We start from the raw sequence: 25,278 nt of genomic DNA, 5'->3' as shown, positions 1-25,278 counted from the left end.
ATCTCTATAAGACACACCTATATTTCAATCAATATCCAATTAGAAATGCGCTTTTTCAGCGCTCTCCGGGGGGGGGGAGACACTCGACCAAAAATGTAGTGGGTACGTGCCGCGGGCGAGACAAAAAACGGGGGCCTTGGAACGGCGCTGTGTGCGCTAGCGCAGATGCAATGGTCGGACAGCGCTCTGCAGCCGCTTTTCACCAAAATTACAGCTCATTGTAGCAGATCAAGACTGCTGGAATGTTGTAACAAAATATGCGAAGCTTTGGAACAGATTTCTTTCTTCTTTTTTCTCAATAAGAAGAAAATGCTAAGCATTGGAACAACTTTTTTTGTTCCTTTTCTGAATAAGCTAAAAATGCTATGCCTTGGAATGGAAATTTGAGGGTAAAAATGGGGGTCCCCTCTGTGGCACATACCCACCACGCATTATATACGGAGATCATTGGATGTATTGTGTGATAGAAATGGCAGTCTAGATTGCAATCTCTTGCAATAATCTTGTATTGGATGCAATACATAATGGATATGAGGCAGTGGAAATCTAGGATTTTCCAAAAGGGGGGGGTACAAAATTTGACAAGAAAAAAAAGTTTTCACCATATTTAAACTGGTAATGTTATTTCGTAATTGGGCAAGCAAAAAAAAAAGAATAAAGAAAAGTTCCTCAATTTCATTTTAACGGCATATTCCCATCATGCTGTAACTTTCAAGGGGGGGGGCACACAAATGGCATATTTACATTAAAAATATTGACAATGGCTCTATGGGGGCACAGGCCTGGGGCAGTATTCTGAGGTCATTTTATCTTTAGAATATTTTATTTTGTATCTCTTAAAATGAAATTGGTATTCTGAAGGGATATTTATTCTCTCAGTCTCAGATAAAATTTTATCTTGCATATCTATGAAGATACGCAACAGAGTAGTGGCTGCGTAGACATACCCATCGCGCATCTGGCCATTGCAACGCGGGTGATGTGCTTGCGCCCTAGATACTTTGAAGAAAAAATAAAATAAACCTAAAAGAGGGTAGGGGCTATTTTATCTCCGCGACGTTGATTTCGTCAATATGCAAATAATGCAACCCGTTCCAAGGACCCCATTTTCACAAACATTTGTAGTTCCAAAGCCCGTTCGGAGGACCCTCCTTTTACAATACATGTAAGCCTGCTCCAAAGCCCCCGTTTTTTTGTCTCACCGGTGGCACATACCTACCACTTTTTGGTCAAGTACCCCCCTCCCAGGGGTTTTACAGACATCAGAATCCCGACATCGAGGCAGTAGCCAGTCAAAGAAAAGGGCCACGTTCGTTCACTATATTTCCAAATTGCAAACAAAACTGGCTGATCAATATACAATGGCGCATATGCGTAAACTAGACTCGGTCAGGATTCTGCTGTCTGTTAGAGCATGATTTCTTTTTTTTCTTTAATTTTGGGTGGTTTTGGTACCCCAACCTCGAAGGTATCCATGTTATTAAAGGAGCCGCGGAGGTGGGGGGCTTCAGCCCCCCACTTTTTTTCAAACACCTTGTAAAAAAATTACCATATGATTGTGACTTTTTGCATGGTCAGCCCCACCCATGGGTTCAAAGCATCTGGCGTGCGAAGGAATATCAGTCGTATGCACGTGACACACACGACACAGTTAAACTTTGCTGGGCTTTTGCCCACATAAAATATTACTTAGAATTTTATATATCACATTCTGCTATGAAACTTACCGAATCATTTAGATCCTTCCATGACTTCTCCTTGAAGTTTCTTTTAAAAAACATGTATATTTTCTTGATCTTTAGTGAAGATTTTACGGAGATGAAATCTGCTCAGCGCGGATATCAATTTTCGCCTAAAGAGGGCATGCGATTTATATTCATATCAAAGACACGACAAGGGAAAGACTAGGCACCTACACTAATCTACACGAAAATCGACGCAAGGCATTATGCGAAGTCCGTGAAGTGTCCAATCTTTTCATTGTATAGACTTTGGGATACCGTATACGTATAATTGACGTTCGTTAAAGCTTGTACTGCTGGTTTCTTTCCAGGCACGTATATTATTTTCATTTTTTTTTATTAGTCATCTTTTTAAATTCATTGCAAATAAGTGTTATCATCACCAATAACAATCTTTAATTATGTTTTTGAAGGTATTTCATTCACTGGTGCCCATAATTAGTAAATTAATCATAAGGATTGCGCATTCAAAGAATTATACAGTTATAAAATTACCGAGGAGCTGAATCAAGGTTGTGAAATTATTAGCGCCACCAACGGGCTTCCTTGTATTTCCGTGGAAGAGACAAGCGAAGTCACTTTCGAGGCCGAGGTAAGCAAAATTTCCTTTTTTTTAATGATTATTATTTTATTATTATTTTCCTATTTCTTTAATCTATCGCTACTTACCGGCAAGAGCCCCGGTGCGTAGCGAGGAGTTTCGTCAAATATTACTTCAGCAATGAAGCGATATTTACCGACTACTTCGAAATCCAGGGTCAAACACGGTCTATTGTACGAGGTTAGTACATACTAACCTCGTACAATGTGTGAGTGGGTCAGCCCCCCCCCCCCACTTTGAAAACCGTTCCGCAGCCCCTGTATTATTTATTACCTGTGGCATCCTGGTTACCTTCTGGGTGACTCTGGGTTACTCACATCATACATAGACCAAAACTATAACTAAATAGCGTTAGTCTCTATTTTGGTTGTTCCGCTGAACGACGTTGGCTTCGTTCATGATACTGATAGGAAAAGTAAGTCCCTATGTAAGTAAATCCCTAGACCAAAAAAGCTTCAGTCTCTGTCTTTTGGTTGTTCCGCTCACCAAATACAGAGACTGAAGTTCTAGCTCGATCTGTACAGGGACTCAATGGCCATATGTTTATGTATTACCTTTATACCTTTATACCGCATCTACTGGAAAAATACAGTTGTGTCTGCAGTCAAGTTTCCAGGTCTATCTTGTACTGTACGTTGTCTTCCTAGCTTGGATAAATCACTATCTGTGCTATTTGTCCTTTGCTGTGCCAATGCAGTGACTAGTACTAATCCCATGCATGAGCATAATGCCATGCAGACCAAAACTTGTCTAGTTTTGTTTTGAAGTGATTTGATTGACTGTTGATGCTGTGACTACTTCAGCAGGCAAAGAATTCCAGTCGCTCACCGCTCTAACACTGAAGGTGTTTTGCCTCACGCTCAACCTACTCCTTTTCAGAAAAAGCTTGTAAGGATGACCACGGGTTGCTTGAGTGGAAGCTGATGTGAAGAACAGGTCTCTATTCACATCATCAATGCCGTGGATTATCTTATAGACTTGAATCATGTCACCTCTTCGTAGTCTGTACTTGATGGAAGGTAATTTCATTGCACGTAGCCTTCTGCCATAGTCCATTTCCTTCAGGGTTGGTACTAGCTTGGTTGCTCGTCGCTGGACTTTCTCAATAGCCTTCAGGTCAGAGGTATATCTTGGGTACCATATCCCATTTGCATATTCCAGAATTGGTCTCACAAGTGACTTGTATAACCTCTTGATGTTGTCTTTGTCTCTATGCACAAAGGTTCGTCGAATCGTAGCAAGCACACGGTTTGCTTTCAAGACTGCACTGGCTACTTGGGAGTGGAATTTCAGTTGAGAGTCCATGATGACTCCCAAGTCTCTTTCCTCTGAAACTTCCTCCAGCATATCTCCATCTAGATGATACTGATGATGGGAATTTTGATGACCAAGATGGAGGTATCTGCACTTTGCTGTATTGAACTGAAGCTGCCACTTCTTGGACCACTTAGCTAAGTTGTCTAAGTCAGCTTGCAGCCTGTCACAGTCCTCCTCCATTCTGATCTCTCTGAACAGTTTGGTGTCATCAGCATATATCTTTACGATACTGCTAACTACCTCCGGCAGATCATTGATGAACACAACAAAGACCATCGGTCCGAGAACACTACCTTGAGGCACGCCACTTCTAACAGGTAACCATTGTGATGATTTTCCATTGATGACAACTCTCTGCCTGCGGTGAGTCAAGAAACTATAAAGCCATTTCTCCAGACTACCTGCTATACCATAAGATCTTAGCTTGCTCATTAGTCGTTCATGTGGCACAGAGTCGAAAGCCTTACAAAAGTCAAGGTAGATGGCATCGATTTCACATCCTTTATCAAGAGAGGCAGTCCACAATTCCATGACCTCTAGCAGTTGCGTAATACAAGACCTTCCTGGAAGAAATCCATGTTGTGCATCACACAATAAATCATTCTGAATTAGTTGCTTGAGGATGGCATCACGCACAACAGATTCCATCACCTTGCTGATAACTGAGGTCAGGCTTATTGGTCTGTAGTTTTCCACTGCATCCTTCTTTCCTTTCTTGTGTATAGGTGTGATGTTAGCATCTTTCCATGATTGTGGAAGACATCCTTCTTTCAAGGACTTTCTGAAGATAAGCGCAAGAGGTATGCAAATTGTTCCAGCAGTTTCTTTGAGAACTCTGGGGTGAAATCCATCAGGCCCAGATGATTTTGAACACTTCAGTAATTTCAGTTTGTTCTTCACAGTACTTGTGGTAATGTCCAAATCGGTTAAGAGATTACCTTTGTGTCTGTCTACCAAAGTTGGGATCTGCTGCACATTTTCATTTGTAAATACACTGTTGAAAAAAAGGTTAAAGAGTTCAGCTTTGTCCTCATCCTTCTCAGCAGAGATTCCGTCTTGATTTTTCATGACCCCAAAATTAGCTCTGCATTTTCGTGAGCTATTTGCATATCTCCAGAATGCTTTGGGGTTAGACTTGATATTGTCGGCAATGTCCTTTTCAAATTTCCTGCGAAGATTCCTTGTCATCTTTCGAAATTTAATAGCTTCTTCTCTTGATCGCAGATAATCTACATCATCGCCACTTTTACGAAATTTTTTCCAAGATCTATGTTTCTTCTTTTGTTGTCTGAGAGCTTCTTTTGTCATCCAGACTTTCTTCTTCTTTAGTCTAACCCCTGTGGTCTTGGGGATGTGGCGGTCTATTGCTGCTTGATAGGTGATTGAGAAGAAGTTCCACGACTCATCTACATTCATGGACTCCAATTCACTATACCAATCTTTGTCAATGATGGTATCATTTATTGCCTGGTAGTCACCTTTATGGTATCGATACCTTTCCTCTTTTCTCAATGTCTGTTCTGCGTATAAATTTACATTAATAAGGATACATTGGTGATCGCTTAAACCTAGGCCAGGCAGGTAAGATATATTTCCAATCATTCCTTCTTCATTGGTGATCAAAAGGTCCAGTATATGTGGTTGTTGTCCTGTCCGGTATCGTGTGTACTCATCTATATGCTGATGAAGGAAACAGTCACTCAAGCAGTCGATAAACTTCTGTTCATGCGAAAGATGGGATGTCCAGTTCTCCCAGTTGATGTTTGGGTAATTAAAGTCACCAACGATGATCAGGTGCGAAGGATTGCTATCTGCAACTTTATACAGCAGCTCAGTCACCATATCAGTATTTGAATTATCTCTGTTAGAAGTTGGACTGCGGTAGATGCCTCCCAGAATTAATGAGTCCATTCCTTTCAGCCTCATATTTACCCACACACATTCATCGAAGCTTGACTCAAAACTTATTTCCTTGACCAAACTAGCATAGCGTTTGTGCACATACAACAAGACCCCTCTTACATCTTCTTTGTCAATATTTGAAAATTGGACATAGTCTTCAAGCTGATAATTTTGCACAGTCGGCTTGATATCATAATTTTTGGGTAGGCATTCACAGATAACAACAATATCAGCTGTACATTGTTCCAGAAGCAGAGAGAGTTCATCCAGTTTGTTGAGTAGACAGTCACTATTGGTATACAAAATTTTCAAATGTCCAATGATAGAGTCGACACCTGCTTTTCTGTGCACCTCACCAAACTCTTCTTCAGTTACTGTATCATCATTATTCGAGTGCATATCATTAGATTCGTCTGCTTCTGTTTCAGAATCATCCAAGTCAGTTTCTCCTTCTGTTTCTGAATTATCATCAGTTTCTCCATTCTCTGTATCTGCTTCTTCAGAGCTATTTCCCTCATCATCTGTATCAATGTTATCCGAGTCAATTTCTCTGCTTACTTTATTTGCAATATCAGAGTCATTATCTCCACTTTCTGACCCATTTGAGACAATTGCCTCAGTTTCTCTGTCTCCATCATGGTCATCTACATGTACATCCGCAGGGTCTGAGTCTACTTCTCTAATTTCTGTGTTTGGAATGTCAGATTTAAGATCTCCACTGTCTGCAGTATTTGCATGAGTTTCACTATCATACGAAATGTCAACAAGTGTGTCATGTGCAGTACAAGCACCATTTGAAAGGATTTCTCCAATATCTTTGTCTTTAAAATCAAAGTCCATTTCCTCAGTGTTTTTTGCATTGGATTCCTCTATATCTCTCTCCATTTCTTCATCAGTTTTGACTATTTCTTTCTCGTTTTCTGCAACAAACTCCTCAATTTCTTCATCTGTTTTTGCTCTATATTCCTTGATTTCTTTCTTCATTTCTGCATGAGATATGTTAACTTCTGTCTCCATTTCTGCATGAGACTCTTCTATTTTTGCACGGGTTTTGATTATTTCTTTCTTCATTTCTGCATCAAAGTCGACAATTTCTTTCTCCATTTTGTATGTATTAAGTTTGGATAAAACAAGGAAGTGAATGTATTAAGTTTGGATAAAACAAGGAAGTGAAGTTGCGCGACAGCCGAAGTAAGTCACTTTTTTCGCCCTTTTAACTTAAGTTTATTTGTCCCCGTTTTGGTGCATTAATTTCAGGCCAAAACGGAATAGTAATCTTTATTTTGGTACAGACAGTTCTTTGTATATTTTTTTATGAAATAAAGACAAAAATCGATGAGCCCCACCGGAGGGGGGGGGATTTTGCGTTGTTAACCATTCATCCTACGAACGAGGTTGTGCACCCCCTCATTATGGTGGCTGCACGCGAGCCGTCTGTGTACAAGGAGAAATTTTTTAATTCAAAAAATTAAAATGTTACAAAATCTCCTCGAAACAGATGGCTGCAGGCTGTCTAGTAAATCCCCAGACCCCAGAAATGGCGGTCATTCCTGTTTTTCTCGCATCATCATTGACAATTAAATCACATTATGATTGAAACTTGAACTTGAATCTATTAGGCATTTATTGGCAAGTAATCATGTCAAAATCATTCTTGAATTGGTCTTACCCGTTTGGTTTCAATTACAGCCTCCCGTACGTAGCCGGTGTGGGACTGGGAGGCGTACCTTCCTTGCCTGGCTTGAGTCTGAGAATTCAGTTCCTTTTTCCCGTACAATCAGTTGATTTTTTTATTCGAATGAGAAGGGGAAGGTTGCTGCACGATCTTCGTCAGTTCAGGATGGTTTCCACAATTCAACAACAAACAGCCTTTGTGTAATGTATGCACTTCTCGTTCAGTGTGCCCATGCGCCCATGCATAACATACCGTATACCGTACATGCATGTACAATAGTTTTCATAACATACATCTTCACTGACCCCAACACACGTAACGGAGATAACGCTCCAGATAGTCTTATCTTCAATTCCGTTTTATCAAATAATATGCAATAAAACTTAAGTATTGAAAAATTTGAAGTTTTTGAAGGAAGAATATATAATTTTAAAACTGTAATATATTTTTTACAAGCAATTTTTGAAGTACGGTTTATTCAAACGTTTCTTATTCAACTTTAGTTACTACAAAGGGCTTTACGCACAGACTAATCTAAATAGGGGTGTGTCAAAGGTGTGTCCACGGTCACTCAAAAATTGTCCATTGAGAAGGTAGCAGTTGGCATGTATCGCCTTTTCTCCCTCGGCCTTCTGAGCGGCTGACCCGGGCTACTGACTACAAATTCATTATCTATACTTTCATTTTTATTCATTTGTCAGAACTTTCGTGACTTTAAAACTAAAATAAATAAACTTCCTTTAAGACAAAAAAAATGAAAATTCAAGGCGCCATAATAGGCCTACATAATTTATATCGGCTTATTTTAAGTTTACGGTAAATTTGGAGTTATTGTATTTACCTTTCAAATTAATTCCTTTCATATAAAAATGAAGTGTAAGAGAAGACAGAATAAGTCATGGTAGCGTACGCAGGATTTATTTGGTAAGGTCGGGTGGAATATTGGTTTGTAGCTTTATAACCTGTGTAATTATTACAGCTATTATGTCGTTTTTTTTAAGACGATGAAAATACTGTAAGCAAACGAGATTAAAAAAAAAACCCACATTGCCATAATGGAACGTGAGAAAATGTCGAGTCATGCAATTATCTATTGGGAATCTTATCCCATCAAAATACATGGGTGCAATTGTTTAAATTGTAGCCAGGTCCAGGCCTGGAAAACATGAATTTCTTTTCATTATAACCTTGTTCTTATTAGTTTTGTTAAACTAAGTAGGCATATTTTATAAAGCAATCTATTTATGATGAAAATCCTGCAAATTGTGCATATTTTTCTGTACGCCCTCTATTGGTGGAATGTAATATGGCAAGAAAATTTTCATTTTTCAGGCTCTATTTTTAATAAAGAAATAATAATTTAGAGAATCAAATTTACTTAAGAGCCAAGTTATATAATAGAAACTGACAGTGTAAAAAAATCAAGCATTTGTCCCAAAAAAGAGAAAATAATCCAAACATTGTCAACCTTGTTTTGCCACACATAGAGATGTGAGAACAAGGTTATATCATAACCTTGTTCATTGAATGAGTGATACATATAACGTAGACCAAAAATAAAACTGAATAGCTTCAGTATTTTGTTATTGGTATTGGTTACTCTCACCAATACATATTATAGGAAAATGTCAGAAATTAAGTAAATTCCCAGACCCCAGAAACGGCGGTTATTCCTGTCTTCTCACATCATCATTAACTGCAAATTGTGCATGTTATAATGATGTGGTAGTAGATCATTTTAGTTTGGAATTATATTTTTAGTACAGTAGTTCTGATTCATGCAAGAAAAAAAGTTGGCATAATCAGTTATTTATGTTCGTCATGTCATGAAAAGTGTATGGTACCATTGTGAAAGAAAACAGTAAATCCAATCAAATGAAAATTAATCGTCTTCAAACATGACTTTATTTCATTTCTTTCACCATTAATTTGATTTCCTTTCTTGAAGAGATCCGGGTTGCAGCACTGATTTTTAAAGCACTGTTTCATGAGATTCAAAACAATATTCACTTTCTTCAGATCATGGTGATGATCACAATTATCATTTAAACTTCCATGCATATCAAATAGTAACGACTATAGCGGTATAATAATGTTACTGCCGTAGACTACGTAACGAGGTATTCACTTCCACAGGGTGAGTTTGAAATCTCAGATGCCACCGACTTAAGGGGCAACATGAACATTAGTGGCGCAAAGTATGGGGGCAACGTGCCCCCCTCCCATCGGCTGGCAAAAGAGGCTCTGGAAAAGAGGTGGGAAAAGGGCAGAAAGAAAGAGATACATAGTGGGTGAAGAAGAATTATTATATCATATCATATTGTATTACATTACATAAGAAATAGAGTCTCTCTACTACTCATCATCTCTACTCGCCGACGCAAGCCAGCATCTCCTCATCAGCTCTACTACTCAAGCTGTTCTCACTCAACATTCCTTCTGGTTTACAGTCCTTTTCAGGACTATTCTCAAGAAAGAATACTCTATTCTCAAATCTCCACTTTCTCGCCTATCCACTTCCTTCTCTTCTTCTATCCACTGCTTCTATAACACTCCACATGGTGTACCGTAAACCACATCAGCAATTGTACATGCCACCATGCAAACCTTCAAACAACATCTGATATATAATCATGTTGTACTAAAACATCCCTTTTTCAAGTCAATATAAGCCAAATATATTTCCTAGCACTTGAGTTATCATTTCTTTATAAAGTGACATATGCTTCTTTTACATGACTAAAAAAGTGATTGCCCCATGTTATGGTCTTCGTATATAAACATTTCCTGTCCGTGATTACGTTCGCATTAGTGGATTGGTGAGATATGTCTGCTCTTTATGAATTCCTAATGTCCCTTCTTCTTATCTGAATATCAAAAATTTTCAGCTCGCGCTTCGAGCTCGCATCATTTAGTTAATGAAATACGTATATGGTCCTAGTTAATTCCTACAAAAAACCTTAAAATGCCCCACTTCAGGTCTGAATTATCTAAATTTTCAGCTCGCACTCGCAATATTTAATTAGTGAGATGCGTATGATAATCATGATTGCAATGACTACAAAAAGTGTTTCATGTGTTCAGATGTAATTCTGATAAAATCAGCAAGCGTTTGGCACTCGCATTAGATGACTATGGTGAGATATGCATACTCTTAATGGATTCCTGAAATATATTCCTTAAAATCTCGCTGTTTGGGGTCAAAATATACGAAAATTTCAGCTCGCGCTTCGCGCTCGCATTGTTTAGCAAGACAGGTACCTATCATGATATCATAAATTTGATTATAATGTCCCCTTTTAGATGTGAATATAAAAAAAATCAGCTCGCGCTTCGCGCGCTCACTCAGTGATTAATTTTTTTGCTGATGCCCCCACAATGCCGTGACCCACGGTACGCCAATGTGGACATATCAGTGACAATTCCTTGCATATCTAAAAACATGATTGCAAAAAAAATGCCAAAATATTTCAGTCATCCCCCCACCCATCAACACGGATTTACGCCAGTGCTTTATATTATGCATGCACCTGATGTTGGTACCACTTTAACATAAAGAAATGGAAGGATATAAGTAGGAAGAGGGCAGAGTGGAGAGGGGTAACAAGGAAAGCGAGTGCATATAGAATTTTAAAAAAATTATCTAGGCCTACATGAAACTAATCAGGAGCAAAAACAAAAAATAGGCCCAAATTTTAGGCCTTAATATAGGGGACGGAGTCATACTATATCACGACCCCATAATGCAGAGAGTCAATCTCCAATCTTGATAAAGCTGATTGTTCACAACATTGCATACATTGAGCCACAACCGGCCGTGCCCTACCCCCCCCCTCTTTAAGAGGCACAATTGAAATTTTGAATGTAAAAATGGTGTTAAACCTAAAGTGTGCCCCCCCCCCTGAAAGTAAGACCCTTTTTTTTGCTTGTCATATTTTTTCGTGGACGAAATGTACTTGATTTTTGGTTGAAAACCTTGGTGGAAAATCATGAATCCACCCCTGCATTGAATAGTTTATTCCGTGATTACCTGACAACGAAATTAACCATGTCGTCAGATTGTCAATCCGATTTCCAAATCAAGAACCATAGAGATACATCTCCTATGTCAAGAACTCTGTCTCGCCGTGCTGCCCTCTGCAGCCCGAAAGATGGTGTATATCGATCATAACACTCGTGAACCCACGCCACTGAACTCCACTCATCCGCTTTCCCACCTGCGTCTTCCTCATTATCCCCCCCCCCCAGCGCGGTTCGAGAGGGGCTGGGGGGGGGGGGGGGGCAACTTGAGAAATTTTGACGTTGGTTTATTCAATACAATGAAAATCGCCTACAGTGGATAGCCTTACACTGCTCAAGTAGCTAGTCTCCCCCTTAAAAGATAAAAAATATATATATATATTTCTAATAGTATGCGAGGGGGGCGTAGCGACCGAGCTAAAAACAAAAAAGAAGCACATGTACAAAATGAGTGAGGATTATTATAGATGTAGATAAGGGCATTTAACGAGGGGGGTAGGACTAGTTATAAGGAAATGGGTTTGTGTTGTATACTCTATCCAGGCGTTTTTTAAAAGACTTTTAACGTAAAAGGTGAAACATGGCCGGAGATGGGGACTTAATGTCAATGACACCCCCTTCAAAATAGTACGAGGGAATGTGATGACCAAGGATAATTTTTTTAAAGGGAAACCTAGTATTTGGGGCACCTGATGAACTCCCGGGATGAACTTCCATCTGCAACATCTTTAGTAGTAGTAGTAGTAGTATTTATTTTTCCGATCCAGAATACATAAAAAAGACAAATACATACATATATATATAAGGGTGAGAGAAACAACAAAATGGAATCGGATAACCCATATTCAGCTGTGACAGGCACGACACTGCTGGTCTTCCATGGGGTCCAGAAAGAAGCTAATTAGAACTGTTATATTTACAAGCAAACAATAAGAAATAAATAGAAATTACTGAATTGGATACTCAACATGCATGAAGGCGGCAAAGAATACGACCAAAATGAATGATCATTGTGCCCTGTATAACACAAAGACTATACAATATACAGTATTGTAGAGAAAATAGTCGAATCATTCCCCATGTTGCTTCTATCATGGGGCGGGGAGCAGGAGGTGATGGCCACGAAAATATTGGGGATGCGGCAAACATCTCGATTTTCCCTGCTCAATAATTTTGACAAAATAAAAAAATTAAGAATCTATTGGAAAATGTGTTTGAAAAAAAAACATCTTAAAGCGCTATAAATTAAATTTGACATAAAGAATACTATTTAACATATAAAATTGTAAATTTATCGGTGTGTTTCATGTGCAAAATTTTACATTGTAATTTAGGCCACAGAGTGCTCCGAAAATTTGGACATTGTTTTCACCCCCTCTCGCCATCCGAAACATCGATCGGCAATCCTGATTTCTTAAAAATATATTTTAAAATGACGAAAATTCGGAGCGCTTTTGACAAATCACGGACAGGTTCAGAGTTAAAACTTCAAATTTATGGCATTAGCTTTGCTATATTCGTGGTGGATAATCTATAGGGTGGTTAATTTGGAGGGAAGTCGCAAGGCACATATCGTAGGAGGTCATTGAGTTTTTATACTCGCACTATAACTCGTATTCATGTATTTTAAATTTAGATAATATTTTACGAGGTAGCTTTTAGCGACCGAGCGAGAAAATTTTCAGATTTTAATAATTAAAACTTTGATTTTAGAGCACTTTAAAGACATGAATGGAATACTGCATTAATCAATACAAAAAATACACCTATATAAGGCCTACATAACCTATTTGGGGGGTTTGAGCTAAGTTTATTTATTTATTTGAAAAAAAAATTTTTAGGGGGCTTCAGTCCCCAAAGCCCCCCCCCCCCTAAAACCGCGCCTGACTCCTCCTCGGTATTATTCTTATTATTCTCTTCTTCTTTTATTATCACTATCATCATCTTCTCTCCTTCTGCCTTTTCGCTTTCTTTTTTCTTCTTCTACTTTTTTTCTTCTTTGTCCTTTTCTCATCTTTCTCCTCTTTCCTTCACCTCCAGGCTCCTTCATCTTCATCTTCTTCTTTTTCATAATAATAGTAATAATGAATATAATAATGATAATAATAATTATAATAGGCATTTATATAGCGCCATAAATATTCTATTCTGAGGCGCAATGTTATTATTATCATTACCCCGGCTTTAGCTCGATCTGCCTTTCAACGCTCATGCATTCAAGGAATTAATCCTGCCGGGTTGAGTGCAGCACAATGTGGATGAATTTATTCCCGAAGGAAATTACGCCATGGCTGGGATTCGAACCCACGACCCTCTGTTTCAAAGTCAGAAGACTAATTCACTGGGCCACAACGCTCTTCTGCTTCTTCTCATTCTTTTTCTTGGAAGGTCTTCGCAATCGTGGGCGATGATGGTTAAACTAAATACTTTTTGATGGGAAGAGGAGTTGACGATGAAAATCGCCATTCACGAGAACAGACTCCATCGTACTTTGTTTCATGATTTACTAGAGAATAATTTATACCCGATGCGTAAATTCGTATGAAATGCTTTCAGCAATTTCAATCTGTTGCCCTCTGCTTCCCTCTCGTCATTTCCATTCAATCTTCATCAAGAGCTTCCATGGCATCCATTGTAAATGAATGCCGATTCGGCGATTCTCTATAGATCATTGTTTATTTTCTCTTTTTTTGTTTTTGTTTTTATTCATTTGCCTTTCATTACTCCGATGGAGTCAGTTTAGCAATTATCTAATCAAAATACTAATTACTAAATAGTGATAAGAATAACTATCTACAGCTTGCAGGTATGCATATGGCCTCCTATATCAACCTCCGCGTACATTGTGACTTTTTACTTTGTGATATTTCATCCCAAGCTATGCTTAAGCTATGCTTGTCATATCAAGATCTCATTATAGATTTTTTCTTGGAATCTAGGATAAAATTGCGATCTTGATTCTAAGGCATGTCGACTTATTTATAAAAAAATCTTTTCCTTGTAGAATTTTCGAAATAAATGTCGACCTATTCTATTTCCTTGGTGAACTGTTTTCGTCGACAAGAATTACCAATTTTGTACAAAGTGAACCCACTTTGATACGGGCTTAAAAATAATGAATTGTAAAATTGCGGAATCATTTAAATTCTAATTGAAAGTAATTATGAATTAATGTCTTGCATGTGTTTCAAGTTATCCAACACATGAAAAGACATGAGATATATAAAAAGAGATCATTACTGTGGTATCACGGTTACAATATTTCATCAAATACATAGTGGGATCGTTTGCGTTCGTTTGTGTCATCATAATGACATTGCGATTGTCATTTAGATTTCGGAAGTAAGAAAAAAATTCCGATCATTTTTAAACGTTCATATAACACCCACCTCACTGGCGGATCTGGCCCGTACCCCCCCCCCCCTCCTTGGGCAGCACAATTAAAATTTGTAATGTAAAAATGCCGTTTAAACAGAAGACGTGTGCCCGGTCCCCCTTTGAAAATGAAGGCCTTTTGTTTTTGCTTGTAAAAATATTCCTCTAGAAAATGTGCCCCCCTTTTGAAAAATACCTGCTCCACCTGTTAACATAAAAAGGTATATTCTAAAGCTGTATATTTTAAAGCGGGGTATGCCTATTCTCACGAGAATACAGTGCAGATCAAAAGAGAGCTTCTATGTTTCATTTCATTTTAAAAAGCAGAAATGCGTAGGATTTTATTTTATTGAGAGGGTGAATTGGAAAATGATTGATGAGAAAATCGAGATGGGCTTCATACATCCATTCATAGCAGTGATGAGCAAAGGTATATACGAATATCGCGAGAAACGCAAATCCCACGAAGCACAAGTGCCTAATACACACCCCCACGCCATGCACATCCATCTCGAAAACACAATCGACATACACGCATGATCAAACGCAAAACGCATCCCATCTCTTTTATAAAGCGTGCTTTGGCAACCGCTTGAGCTAGCTGCTGAATCGAGGATACACAATAGGCTCCAACCCGCAGATCAGACAGTGACTACACTCATGCGTTCATTATCAGTATAATCGGCCCTAGCCACCTTTATGATCGCTGCGTGATGATTGATTTCTCAGGCTGAAATTTACAAGTCTTTAACATTTCTAACTTTTGTCATGGATGTGAACGTTATAGTAAAGTGGTAAGAGCGAAGTGAGCATTTTACTAACAAAACAAAGAAACCGAATCCATTTTTTTTTGGTCCAGCTATCGACAACATCAACGCTGAGGTTACAGGCCAACTGTCTGTTGGAATACTCATCTCATTTCGCGGCGCCACGGGCAAAACGGAGCAAAGAGCCAAGTTAAGTGGGAAACCCCTTTATTCCACTGAGAAATGCATTAACATGAGGTAATAATGAGGATAAATACCATGATTTTATCTAGCGACACAGAATCCTAACTTAGCCTGGATATGACACGCTGAAGACATCCTTTTTTTTGGAACTCATGGGTTGCTCATCATCTACGGCTGATGTTAAACGAGGTGGGTACTCTAACGGGAAGCTACCCGAGCCAAGCGCTCCACCACCGACCGACCCTCGTCTACCTCTCACAGCAAGACAAAAGTTCAGTCTCGAGAAGTCTTGGAAAGCCGTCCAGAGGGACATGGAAGGGGTTGGAATGAACACACTATTGAGGTAACGATCTAGATAAGATGTGAACATACCGATAAACGCGTTGTAGGCTACATTTCATTTTGTTTGCTTCGTCAGACCAGACCTTCAATAGTATTAAATCTATCAATATATTCATTTGCCTTGTCCCCCTTCTCATCGGCTTTTTTTTTTATACTTTTAAGCTCTTTTTAATTTTCAATTTTTTTTAATAGAAAATGTCAAAATTTAGACCTGTTTGTAAATGATTTACTGATTTTATCCTGAACCCCGTGCTGATGGATGTGTATAGAAAAAAGTCTATATCAATTATCTCTGCCTGTCAATACACCAATGATAATGATTATTGCTTCTTTACGTAAGCTGTGATTTCACATTTTAAAGAGATGCTATTGAATAATGCACGTATCGGTTCAATCACCCTGCATGTTATTTATATATTTGGTTGGTGCAAGTCGAGTGAGAGGAAGATTAGGGAAAGAGGGTGAAAGTGGTTGGCCCATTTCATGCCCATACAAACCAACACAATGATATAAACAAAAACTTTAGTATCTATCAATTAAAATCTGAAAAGTACTTGAGATGCATAAATAGCCTGGCAAAAAATGACGTAATTTAGAGAGAGAGAGAAAAAGAATTATTATGCAAGGTTGAGTACACCGCCATCATGGTAAACTCTCTTCAGTATTATAATCATATAATAACGGACTTTTAAGCCGTTGTTAAACTATAAGCTTCTCATACATTTCTATAATATACAATCAGTATCATTTTGAAAAGTTTGTTTAGGTTTGGCGATTTTCTTTTTCAATTCAGAAGATTAATTTTGCTACAGTTGTTTCTACGCTCTAAGAGATTAAGATACATCAAGGAATGCAAGGATGCAATTCTTTAAGAAAATGCTATCAGCTGCAATCTTTTAGATGGTACAATTTTGCATTCATTTGAGGAAAATCTCAACGGAAGACTTGGAATGTTGCATCATTATTGTAATTATTAATTTCAAATTTTATGTGACCAACTTCGTCGTTTTGTGATATACATGTGATTTATAACGAATACAAAAGGATTGCCTACAATATAATACAAAAAATAATATTGAGTGAGTTTTTTTTCGACTCTCTTATTTTGCAGCCTGAAGAAAGGATGTGCATATAACTGTTGTGAAATAAGCCGAAACAGCACATGTCATATAATTTTCCATTTACATCCGATTTCGATGAAATTGTTAGTGTTTTTGCTTGTCTCATTTTCTCTTCTTGCTCACATCAACTTAATATTGTTGGAGTGGACTTGGCTTTTAAAGCTGGTTTTTAATGAAAAATGTTTTAGTTAGACTCATCACTTCTACTATTATAATAATGACATTGTCGTTGATAGTGAAAGTTGTTTTACTCATGATGAAGTGCATGCATTTTTCATGGTTACCATGGCAGTCTCAATAAACATCGTAGTATACCTCATCAATAACAGATAGCCAGGAACAAGCTACAGTGGTTAGATGATAACTGCCACATCCACAGAACAAAAATTACAATTTTTCACTCAATATTTACAGCCCTTGAGAGTATCACTCAATTGAGTAAGATACAAGCGAAAGGGAAAGTATTTTATTTACATAACGACAATGATACCGATAACTGAAGACCCTGGTTTATATTATTTCGGGTTTTAACTTGTGCAATTTTATATATCATGGAAATCAATATTACGTCGTATAATATAGCTTCTAAAAGATCTCTCAAAATTGAATAATAAATCGGATTTAGTACCCATATGAGTTTTCAATGAAAAAAAATCTATTCAGAAATGTATTAGCAAGTTTTTCTCTAAAGCAACAGCAAAAAAATTTGTCAAAGCTAATTTCAAAACAAAAGAATAACAAACGTAGTCTTTAAGACAAGTTCACATCCAATTCCGTAACATAATCAGTGTATGTGAACTGAGCTCGTGATGTGTGATCTTGCATGCCTTTTAAGCTTTGATGTGGTTTTATTCGTCCCGGAAAAGGACAATTTTGTATAGTCTGTATAGTCTTTAAATGCCCTTATATAATGCGTCCCCATATCTCTCAGGAACTATTGTAAGGATTACTACGCAAGATTTTGTAAGCGAGCCAATTAGCAAATCGCTGTATTATATCATGACTGACGTAATTTTTTGTCTTTTATAGTGGGCATGGTTTCTTGGAAGCAGGGGTTCGATTAAGGAGTTCATGAAAAAGGGGAACGAAAATTTCTCAAATTTAAAAATACACCCTTTAAAAAATAATCACTTAAATAAGTTGGTCGACTTATTTTTTATTTCTGCAGAGATAAAGAAGATAAAAATAGGAATTACTTCCCACAAATAATCTAAAGCCATGCAAAATACAATAAACAGCAATTATTTGAAAACGGGGGCACCTCTCAGAAAAGCTTGTGATAAAAGCCGAGTTTGGGGAAAGAAGTGGCCCTTGTATCAGCCAAGATTCGAATATGATTAGGGGCTCACTATATGGGATACATATAGGGGTGAAATGCCTGATGGGGTTTTTATTTAATGCTTGTTGTTTACAAAATAAATGTTTCATGGTTGCCATATTGAGTAGACTAACGTATCCAAGGTCAAAAGAGAGCGATGCTTAAGGGACACGCTTCAATCATTAATTAGTGAATATTATGCGAAATCATCAATTACTCAATATTGTTGATATCTAAACCACGGTATATCTGCAGTGATGATAGAAATGATACTTAAAAGAGTATTAATTTTTGTCTGTTTTTTAAATTAATATCTCATGGTAAGTCTCAAAATTTGGTATTTCTTTTTGATTAAGTAAAATATGTTTGCAGTAATGAAAGAACTTACAAATATTTTTAATGTCTCACCATTTGTACCCCCAAACAACCCTGATAATCATCAAGAGTAAAAAGAAAATTGAATAAATGTGGATTGTTATGAAAGTGATGGCTCCAATCAATATCCTTTGGATCAATATCTAGCCGTAGCGTGTTTTCCTTCGGCAAGAAATTTACCCACATTATTAGCATTATCATAAAATGTATTCAATTGAATTTAAAAACAGCAACAACACCTAAGAACGATCGAAATAAAATAAGAGATAAGTTATAGGACGAGACAAGACAGATTCATATATAAGCATAAGTGCAAACTATAGTCCCTTGAGTTTTTCCGTGTCCTTTTAAATATCACATGACTGCAGGGGCAGTGCTAGGATATTTTGATGGGGCGAGACGCCATTTTTTTTTCTCAATTGAATTACATTGGACACATAAAGTGACATGACCTATACCATCCTCTCTTTTGTATGTTATTCTTCCTTTTCACCCTTTTCGTCTTTTATCCACCTTTTTATAAACCCTTTTCACTAATTGAAAAGCAGGGGATGGTTACCACACCCTTCCTGTAGCACCGCCCCAGTGTGACTGTTATAGGGCTTCATGATACATTTTAGTTAATAGTGAAGCGAAGTGCAAGTTAAATGGTTCTTGTCCTCTTGTGATGCATCAAAACCTCCTTCGAAGTCAAGATCTTCAAGATATCATTTTCCGCTCTCTGCACAGCATGGTGACAAAACACTATCGTATGTGTTAATGTAGACGTTTAGTATTTAAGAGAGAATTAAGTCAATGATTAGGCTGAAGACAGCCTTTATGTTGTTTTCATAGTTTGAATTTATGAATAGTCAACATTTAGAAGTTGAAATGACGTTATTAACAAAATATCATATTTTAAGAAAAAACACACAGATGTTCTTCATATTTCGAATGTATTAGAAGAGGAATAAGAAGGGGAAATGTTTGGAACTGAATGATATATAGTTTGTAAATATCAAAATGATAATTGGACAGAACCTGGTTTCAGTTATGGCCTTTTCACCCAGCCTACTTTTATTGCATTAACACAGTAACCGAATATAGATGAGCACCCAATTATATTACAGTCACGATATTGCAGCATGTTTGCTGTTATTCCAAGTCTGGAGGTAAGTGGGAAGGAGGAATTATACATGTTTATGGATAGCATAACGCCAAAATGCTGTTTTCAATTTTAAGCAACACTGTGATGATATTTACCCATAAAACATAATTTCTATTAAATTTGATACTACATTCAAATCAATTTCTGTGTAGAGTGTGTCATAAGGAAGCAAAATAATATCTGCCACCCCCCCCCCCCCCCCGCCTTTCATACATCTCAGCCGGCTTGCATACATCGGACAATGCTACCATACCTAAGCCGTGCATATTGGTTATGATCATCTATAATCAAACTTTCAACAATCTAATTCCATTCCGCTCTAGCACACTGGGCATCGCGTATACACACAGGGAGGATGAAATCAGTTCCTATAGCGACTGGATGCATTTTAGAGTACGATGGTTGATGTGTGAGCGAGTGAGCAATCATAGGAGAAGGAAAGGGAGATAAAGGGAATAGATTAATAGATGGATGAAGGATATTCATGGTGAAGATTGACATACAATGTAACTGTGGTAACGGGATGATAAACAGTCTGATGGTTGAACCCCATTAGCAAAATTAAACCCCCCAAAAAGAGAGAGATGCCGCCCATTGTAAAATAAGCTAAACGCTATAACACTGCCGGTTGTTGTTTTATTATTGCTCGGGGTGTGAGATGGGAGAATTGTTTTCACCCTTGATCTAAATAATTTCATCATTAATCAGTACTAATGGAAATAAAAATAGTGGATTTCAACATGAGTTGGGACCAATAACATTTAATTCTTTAATTACTGCATATTGAAAAAATGCCAGATTACAATGATAGCCTGTGTTTCAAAAGTACTTAGGATAGTCATTACTTGTTTTTATAAAACAATGCTTATTTTTAAGATGATTATTTATTTATTTAAATCTTAGTTGCATGTCTACATAGAATCGTTTCAATGACAATAATTGTGATCATCTGCTAAAGTCCTTCCTGTTCATTTGACACCCTCTCTCCTCTTCTCCCTACCCTCTCCTTCCTCCTCCTCCTCCTATTCACATCTTTACTTAGAGCCTGGAAACTTCAACCTGCTATCCACCCTAATTTTACCCACCCTCTTTCGGTCAATGCCTCAAGAGATCTCATTAAGAAACAACAATCAAAATGGTTAAAAAGAGAGAGAGAAAGAGACTTGGGAGAATTACATACACCCCCTTTCACGCACCTACACGCACACACATATACGGCCCATACCTACACACAAACAAACGCTCACAAAAACAGCACCTTCACCCTCCTCGCGCGCGGACACCCACACACACACACACACACACATTCCCATCCACACCCACGCACCCAACATGCTCATTCACACACACAGATACATTTAAATTAAGAGTTTCGAAATTTCATTGCCCTAATGATCCCATGATAGTGGAGATTGTGTATACACTATTAGCGAGAAAGCCAACATTTGATAGGCTGTGTTGAAAGTACTGCCTTCAATTTTATGCATTAGTCAATGTAAAAGGCAATAATGATTATTGCCATTAATAATTATTATAACCACAATCGCCACCGTCCATATCCTATACCAGATTCAATCAAAATATGTTGTAATGTAGTTACACTCTTAAAATGTTAGGCATGATACTGTCCATACAACAATTGGTTTTAAAAATGTATCCAACTCTGGGTAGTTTTCAACCAATGCTGTTTAGTTTAAATCCAAATCACATTATTGCTTCAAAACTACCCAGAATTGGATAAAGTTTTAACCAATATTGTTGTGTAGACAGTATGCTGCCCAACAGTTATAAGAGTGTATAATTTATCCATGTGTCAATCTGTTATAATAATAAAATAACAGCAATGTGACCACCAGTCAAAAGTGTCCATTTTGTAACTAAGCCATTTGAGATTAACTAATTGCGAATAGAAATTGAAGTTAAATCTAAAGAGAGTTAAAAAATCCGTCAGATTCTGAGCAGTTTTTTACTTTTCTACATCCAAGCAAAAATTAATTTTGATAAATAAAAAAAATAGTCAAACATGACAAGTGTAACGAAAAAAATGTTGATTGAAATTGGCTGTGAAATGAGAAAGTTATTATATTTTAAAGATTCACTTATTTCATGTAATTATTGCAAATACAGTGATATGCAAATGAGAGAGCCAATGATGTCGCACACTGACTCTTTATTTTTGCAATGTATGAAATATAATTGAAGTTTATGTTAGAATTTTTTTGATTCCTCATGGAAATCCAATATTGATATTATTATGATTTATTTTGATTCGGTGGAGTTATATAGAAATTGATTTTTTTAAATATAATTTCAGAAAATGCCCCCCAAATAGTGTATGACTCTACCATTTACATGCTGACCGGGATTTGCTGATAACTGTCTTATGTGAGAACAAACAGAAATGTAAATGCCTTAATTTTCTTATTTCACCAATTTAGACGCAATATTCAATAATTATGCTGCTTGTCCAATTATCACTATTTTGGTCAACATAACTTGATTGTTATATGGGTGTATTTGATGTTTAAATGTTTGTTTGAACGACCTAGACTAGCGACCTATATTCATCTCCAGGCATGAAATACTTGGTTTAAATGCACTCGAAAACAAGGAAAGACACTTTATGTATAATGTCCTAAGATCTCTTAGTGTCCTTGATCTGTAACGAATGTGGAAGGAGTGCTCCTATTAGAAGTAATGGCTTCCCGCATATAACGAAGCTCCACAATGTGTGAAATGTGATTATTGTCGCCTCACGCTGTGGTGGGAAATGTTGCATAGAATAATAGTCATTTATTGCCCACTTTATTTCCACATCTCATTTCTCACCATTATGTTTTTGTAATTAACACCTTTCCGGCTTTTAAACCTAATGTTTTATTTGTTTAGACTAAATATATGCATGGACCTATTAGATCCATTATGTCATGATTGTGTGTAGAAATGAGAAAAAAAATGTGGGAATGGGAATTCTAAAACTTGAATTTTAAAGATGCTATTAAAAAACTAATTTGTCGGCATAGCAGGAAGAATACAATATATGGCCAATCTAGATATGGACATGCATGTAATTTGATTGAATAGTGTGGCCATTTGATGTTGCCAAATCTACCTTTACCCTTTTTTCTCTCTCTCTCTCTCTCTCACACACACACCCTTACACTTCCATACACACACCGCACACCAACATGCACATGTACAGTACCTTCACACTTATACACATTACACACACAACTTTCTTACACTTTCTATCTGATACATACTTATGTTATATTATATTACACATCTCCCCCTCTCTCTCTCTTACTCTCTTCCAACTCAATCAGTCAAATACTACCCTAATTTGCTCTGAAAAACTGTGTTTTTAGTGACTATAGTAACTTGTCAGTTATGTTAATCATTATTCAAGTTCTGCCAAGATCTAAATCATGAGTTGATTGATACTGATCAAACCGAATGGGGAAAAAATACGAGCTGAAACTGTGTTAATTACAATCCATGTTAACTGTTATTTTGAACGGTGACATATTCGAATCTTGCACAGTAGCCTAAGAGATTGGCGGTCTCGGAGTCTTGTCACCCTAAAATGACAAGAAATCTTAAGATATTCCTATTTGCTTCGAGTCTTTTTAATCTGATTTTACTTTTAATTCACTTAAAAGTCGTTTGTAAATCACAAAAAGAAATATTTTCAAGAAGGACGGGATGAGAAATGACAGACGCATCGGAAATGATACTCCAACCGATGACAATCGTGGCAATTAACGTCGTTTTATGGCGCCATTTTCTGTTTTAACCGCGTTCAGAGACACAGCTAATGTACGGGGGATATCCCGTCACTCTCATAAACCTACAAATAAAATGATAAATTATGCTGATAGATGGAGCTTGTGGTCGTGAAGACACGACGTCCGTCTCTCAATGCTCTGTTGACGTCAATGTTGTCAAAAAGGTGACAACGTTTCTGGAGGCTGAAAGCAACACCCATGATACCTTCATGGGGAGTGTTTCACGAACCATCTCGTCGGTGACTTCATCGCGGACTAATTCGTTGTGAACCAATCGGATGCAGTGATTTCAGTAGCTTATAACAGTTGTGTGTGAAAAATCAGTATTTGTTTAATAAAAATGCTCTCCAGGTAGCTTGTGTAGGTTCACTACATGCCTGAACAGGGTGACTGACATGGGAAATTATTCAGTGTCTTGTGAATATCATTACTCGTCTGCCGTTGGGCTAGAAGGTTTCCAGTTTCATCAAGGATTGTAGACACGCATATTTTCGTAGGCCAATGTGTTTAAACAATGCAAATATCGTACATAAGTCAAACGTTCCATCATAGAAAACAGGGAGTAATTATGAAAGTGATTGCAAATTACACCTGTGTTAGGACCCGGAGTGTATACCTATTAATGAACATGAAAAAAGGCAGACTAAAATTTGAAGCTGACAATAATCTAATAATCAAGGAATAAATGGGGATTGTTATTCAAAGGGCGTTTGAATTTATATATAACAAGGCAGGGGTTGTTACACTCTCTGCATTGGTTAACGTAATACCAGTTCATTTATTCATTATGAATTATGAAATTGACCGGAAAAGTGTTGTAATCCCTTCTGATTGAGTAGTACTATATCTGCATAGATAATATCCAGTGAATAATAGGACGACTCGTTTGATTATACACTCCACCGAGTCAATTACTATAGTAAAACCCGTGCTTGTACTACACACGAAGATAGAGATGGACCTCACGTTGAATTAAACTTGGTCTTTGCTCTTTCAATAAATTTCAATAATCCATGATTACAACTAGATGCATTTTGTTCTGTACATGTGTAATTTGGTTTTCTTGCATCCCCCCTCTCTCACACACACGCACACCCTCCTACATGGGTGACTTGTGTGTGTGTGTGGGTGTGCGTTGGTAGGAGGGAGTGTGTTAATATCTGTGGATCGGGAAGAATATTGGTATGTAATATGGAAACAGTAAATTTAATGAGAACAAATAATTCTAAAAACATTTATATGAAGGGAAGGAAATAGATCCTTTTTATAGCAGAGCTGCCTTCAACGAAATCTAAAGAACATATTTTTCTAACACTGTAGTAAAGGCTTTGAAGCACAAGTTGGGTATAGTTTTGTACTGTCTACATCAATTAACTATTGTATTTAATGAATCTGACTATTTCTAATATCCAAGTCCTTTGGAAGCGCATAGAGACATTATTAATAATTGTGACATGCGCTATACAAGAATTGTTTATTATTATTATTATTTCTTTGCATTAGTATTTCGCCTAATGTTTTTAATTTTCTTTCATGTGTTAATTTTTGTGTCCCATTATAAATGACTGAAAATTAATTTATCAAAAATAAATTCTTAATGAAATT

At 37.2% G+C, this 25,278-nt stretch overlaps 2 protein-coding genes across 2 annotated transcripts in view; one reads left to right on the top strand and one right to left on the bottom strand.

Moving 5' to 3' along the window:
- The window catches only part of LOC121418924 (xanthine dehydrogenase/oxidase-like), a 40,146-nt gene extending 32,626 nt beyond the window's left edge, over positions 1-7,520 (bottom strand). Inside the window, exon 1 of the mRNA XM_041613133.1 lies at positions 7,232-7,520. The gene's annotated coding sequence lies outside the window, so the exon portion shown is untranslated. The remainder of the gene's footprint in view (positions 1-7,231) is intronic.
- Positions 7,521-15,227: 7,707 nt separating this feature from the next.
- LOC121418923 (myoglobin-like) overlaps positions 15,228-25,278 on the top strand; it is a 39,277-nt gene continuing 29,226 nt past the window's right edge. Inside the window, exon 1 of the mRNA XM_041613132.1 lies at positions 15,228-15,925. Within this exon, the coding sequence (XP_041469066.1) occupies positions 15,735-15,925 (191 nt within the window). The 5' untranslated portion in view covers positions 15,228-15,734. The remainder of the gene's footprint in view (positions 15,926-25,278) is intronic.

This window comes from Lytechinus variegatus, chromosome 7 (genome assembly GCF_018143015.1).
Source record: "Lytechinus variegatus isolate NC3 chromosome 7, Lvar_3.0, whole genome shotgun sequence".
Taxonomy (NCBI): domain Eukaryota; kingdom Metazoa; phylum Echinodermata; class Echinoidea; order Temnopleuroida; family Toxopneustidae; genus Lytechinus; species Lytechinus variegatus.
The sequence above is the reverse complement of the archived record's forward strand: the minus strand, read 5'-3'. Positions and strand labels throughout refer to the sequence as shown.